Below are 5009 nucleotides of genomic sequence, written 5' to 3'. Positions count from 1 at the left end.
TCTTGAGTTTCGCTTTAGTTAGTTACATAGCTCTGGGCTTACTGTTTCTGTTCTTCACAATTTCATCATTGAAAATGTTTGGTGGATAATAATTCGAAGAATTTTTTTATTTTGAGATTTCTTGAGATGTTTACATAACCAAATAGAAGTAATCAAACTATTACAGCATGTAATGATGAATATAGTGTAGAGTATAATCGATTCAATATCGTTCAATTAATTTGCATTGAATAACCAGAGTGTCGTTAATAACATTAGATATCGTTTCTAAATATTCGTAATATCTAATTTTTCTATCACATTTGCAGCATGAATTGCTGTATCATAATAACAATTCGTATCATTATTTTATCATACATATAGTACGTACAAAATTATTAAATTTGGCTTTGCATCGTGCATAAACTTTTAGTGACAAGATCCATACCGTGCGCGGTATGTTAACTATAATTATACGTTGATGAACCTATAGCGCAATTTTTAGAGTCAATAAAGCCTATAGAGCTGAGGACCAGCGATCTCGTATACGTCCTGATAAAACTATCTTCCACAAACAAAATCTTATATGTACGGAGTGGCGAATGCAGTATTATTAGATAATAACCACACCTGAGTCTATTCATATCGAACGGTACTTAAAAAACTAAATGCTTATTAAACTAAGAAAAGACTAGAAGCAATTTAATGATGCCACGATGAATGTGAACGTAACTATGTAAGAATAAGGCACTTAACTATCCGAAGAAGTACTAGAACAAATGAAAAAAACATCAAGTTCAAGAAAGCGGAATAGAATGCAACTGACTACAACCGATCTTGATGACAGTAGTCCAAATGCATCTTCCAGGCTTTCTCTTCGCAATGTTGCCTGAACTGTTTTTTCTGGGTTGCATAGTTGTGCGATTCAATATTACATATGTCGACGCAGTCGTTTATATCGTACGAACGCGGCAAATTGCAGCGATGATAGGTACGCGAATTTTTCTCACGTAGGGAGAACGTTGTCATATTTTTCTCCCCGCTCTTTCTCATCAACCGCAATTAACCGTAAGTCGTGCAATGAGCTCCAAGAGGATGATAAAATCCCTTTGCTGAAACAAAGAGTAAACAAAAATATTAAAACATTTTGTTAACTTTACATCGAAAGCGTACAGAGTCAGAGCTTCTATTGTTATTTATCCCTGCAATTCTGATATCGAGTTTCGCCGGCGTTTACCATAGAGAGTAGAGATGAAAGCGTTTCCATTGAAACGGACCAGTGTGTCAGCCACTGAAACTCTACTTTTTGCTGATTATACGCGTTCCTGGAAGCGAAATTCAACGCAGCCGAGCGTACAGCGGTTTGCAAATAATTAATCATATTTTTTCAATGAGGTTTCTGGAAAACCAAAAACTTTTACCTCTCCAATAACGTACAGTAGTCGGCATCCATTTCGCCTCATTGTTTTCCGTTTCGTTTCACATCACCCCATTGTTATTTACCGCGCGTTTCGTTAAATCACATCCGACTACGGAAGGCCTCCTTATTTTTTGATTAGCCTAAACTATTTCCGCAGGCAAACGCGGGTCGTTAATACGATACTAATAAGCCTCATCTGTGTTTTGACAGATCCGTCACAAATAACATTTCAATTAATATATTATATTATACTCACAGCATAGTCCAGAATACAGTCTCGACCAGTTCATTCCGTAGTTTGCGCACGATGGCTTACCAGTGCGGTAAGGCTGGTATCCAAGGACATTACCACTGAAAATCAAAGGGCCAGAATTAGGAACAGAAAAAATCAACGACCTTTTTGGATCAAGAACTGCAAAACCAGACCATGATGCTGCTCACCTGGGTCCGTAGTTGCAGACGTAATTTTTTGTGTATCCACGGCGAGGGTCCCAGTAGTAAGAGTACCCGCACCCAACGGCGTAGGTGTTACCCCAGATAACCTGGAACGAATTGCCGATAAGTTTCTCGTACGAACCCTTCAGCACCAGGGCTAAAACACTACGATTTACGTGCTCTAGTCAAGCGCGCGGCTTTTAACGGCAAATTAATTAGGTCAGATTGGTAAGTTTGGGTTGGCTTATTATCAATGCTGCATGGATTGAAATCCAGCGTACAGGAAAGGAAAGGATGAAGATTTGAATTTTAAAGCGTGCAATTTCGGGGCGCTCTAAGCCGGTCTATAGTTTATTTCTGGGTTTGGAAGGTTTGATCCACGCTGAATTCTCTTCCGTGCAGAACCGATTTTAAGGATTTTCAACAAACCAAGAAGGAACATATACGAAATATTGTATATACCTGAGTGAAATGGCCGGTACCGCTGTTTATGCTGTTGGGGTTGTATCTTCGTACCTCGTTGAACCAGTTGTTGATCTGGTGCACAAAATCTGGAGCAGCGTCGAACGACGAACTCGGATTCCTGGTCGTCCAGGAAAGGGCAAGATTTTGACCGATTGTGAACCGGCCTGAAAGAGAAAAATATTGTAGTTCAAAAATCATTCCAGGATGAGGTAACACGATATCAAAAACATCTCACACTGCAATATGATAATATCATTGGAAGAAAGCACTTAAGAGATCGTAAATCGTCGATACAAATTCGAATGAGGAAATGATTGGGTATTTTCCATCCGAATGATTAGCCCAGGCTCCATGTTTTTATGGATTTAACGATATGTTGACTTAGTGAAATTGTATTCTCTACCCGTTTCAAGTATTATTTTTCACTCAATGTGAATCTAATCGAAATTCGGAGTATCGTGAGGTATCAATTATTCTTCATATTCTATTGCTGAATCGGCTTTAATGTTTTTCTTATCATTCGACTTTCACTGACGACGTTGCTTAAGACCGTGAAACAATCTACTCACCGACAGTCCTGTCAGAGTCGTGATATTCGTTGCAAAGATTAGCCCATCTCTGGGCGAGATAAGCCAGCTCGTCGTCCCATACCTGCAACAGAAGAAACACACGTTTCTTAAAATTGATAAAAATTTAAAGCACATGGACGATATTTTGCCAACGGGCATCTTTCGAAATCGCTAATCTTCATTGTTTACTAATGCACGTACCATTTCCATCATGTTAGAGGCTGCAGGCTGTCCGCTGACTGTCCCCATGGCGATAGCAGATCGCAATCTGTTGTGTTCGTCGACGATGATTTTTTTCTCCGTACAGCTGAGTTCTCCTTTACCTGCAAGAAATATAACGTTTTTACTTTTCTATTATTCTCTTACACGTACCGTTGAATGCAATGGATTACTCAACACGCTCGTGATTCAATCCTTCGCTTTTTGTCGCCTTAATGATCTTTGAACTACATTAAATCACAAATAGTCATTAGCGATATGAGATCGACGACGATAAGATAGTAGGTAATTAAAATTCGTCACATGACCATTATGTGTCCATAGTATAATAACATAGGCATAAGAACGAGTTGAAAAGCACCAATTGACCTTTAGTTGAAAAATTGTTACAGTTTTGTAAATGAACAAAAGAAAATTCATTCACAATGAAGCGTATATTGTAGATAATGCAGACAAAAATGAGGAAGAAATATGTTCCTGTTATTTGCATAAACGTGGGTCGGAAATGCGACCGTAAACTCGGACACCATTCTACATCGCAGTGCTGCGGTAAAAAAGGATAAAGTAAAGGAAACGAATCACAGTTACCTTTTGATCGGTTTTACTATGGGTGAACAAAAATTGGGTACATGCGGAAAGCGTAGCGGATTCGTAATAGATGCTCGATTTTAACTCGTCAATCGGAACCGCCTTTCGTGTAGCTTTGGCCCTAATGGCTTTTACATAATTTCAATTGAGGTACTCCGGTCTGCAGTGTTATCATCCGATTGCGAGCTTCATTTCAATTCTCCAGCTTGGATTAATTGTGAATTTACTCATTTATATCGGAAGTCTCACGGCCCCACCGGAAGTGATTGCATAATAGAAAAGGAAGAAGTAAAATAGCTGCTAATATATTATCGCGAACTAACGGGTAGTGTATTAAAATTCGAAGCAACGAATGATTTTTGATAAGAGGAGGGTTATCCGATAAGAAAAAAAAAAAAAACATTGGACGATCAATTGAAATTAGCCAGAAAATTTTACTTGACGCTTTCGTACGATTCTTTACATTATTTTGCATCGCACGTGCATGAATTTTAAAGAGACAAACTTTTCGATAAAATCTGTATTTTAAACGAATATGAAAATGAAGTAAAGAATGAAAAAAATACTCACGAAGCATTTTGAAACCGGAACATCCCCCAGCTTGTGTTCCGAAAATGCAGAATACTGCTACCAGCAAAATGACGTTCCAAATTGCCGCGTCCATGGTGAAAATTCTTACTTTGTTATAATTGTCTTTTTATTCTTCTCCTCGTTCGAACGAACGAATTTATTCGTAGAAAATTTTCTAATTCAAAAATAGGGTAGCAAAATTCGGCCGGAAACCATCGAAACTGGGTAAATAAGAGTACAAATCCCGGTGACGAAATTGACCCGAAGCAATACACGAGAGTCTGAAGTGACCGGTTCTGCGATCCGGCGAGACTAATAGTCTACCTCGAGTCTCTCCTGGTTTTTATATTCGGCATGTTATGCCCACCGACGTGTGGATGTCAAGGTGATTATTAAGCCGGCTTTGCCGAGGAGGAGGAAGGGACGTCGAATCGTTCTATAGGCGGGATGCTCGATATTCCCGCCTCGAAATTACATCAGGATTTGTGTGGTCCCAGGGGCCGTTAATGCCTTCTTCGTATTTGAGGAAATACGACGGAGACATGGAACTCGTTCAATTGGCGTGAGGAGAAAAATACTAATTAGTAATAGAAAGGAAGGGGTCATAATTGCTCCACGTACCGATATTCATTCCTCAGCATCGCCGCATTCTTAATTCTCCCGGCAGTAATTAAATGGGCGGTATTAAAAATCGATATCACGTTAAGCTAATTAATTCTGGCTTCAAACGATGCGGCGTAGGTTACACGAAATTAATTATGTTT

The 5009-nt window shown here is 39.0% G+C and overlaps 1 protein-coding gene across 1 annotated transcript; it reads right to left on the bottom strand.

The window, feature by feature from the left end:
- On the bottom strand, window positions 1-4764 carry LOC124296783 (venom allergen 5-like). The gene is made up of 7 exons (XM_046747134.1): window positions 4246-4764; window positions 3070-3191; window positions 2869-2950; window positions 2297-2463; window positions 1841-1941; window positions 1656-1750; window positions 1-1091 (listed from the first exon to the last, which is right to left on the bottom strand). The coding sequence occupies exons 1-7, from the start codon at window positions 4337-4339 to the stop codon at window positions 1042-1044; spliced, it is 711 nt and encodes a 236-aa protein (XP_046603090.1). The 5' UTR covers window positions 4340-4764; the 3' UTR covers window positions 1-1041.
- Window positions 4765-5009: the final 245 nt, after the last annotated feature.

Source organism: Neodiprion virginianus, chromosome 1, assembly GCF_021901495.1.
Source record: "Neodiprion virginianus isolate iyNeoVirg1 chromosome 1, iyNeoVirg1.1, whole genome shotgun sequence".
NCBI classification, from domain to species: Eukaryota; Metazoa; Arthropoda; class Insecta; order Hymenoptera; family Diprionidae; genus Neodiprion; species Neodiprion virginianus.
The sequence above is the reverse complement of the archived record's forward strand: the minus strand, read 5'-3'. Positions and strand labels throughout refer to the sequence as shown.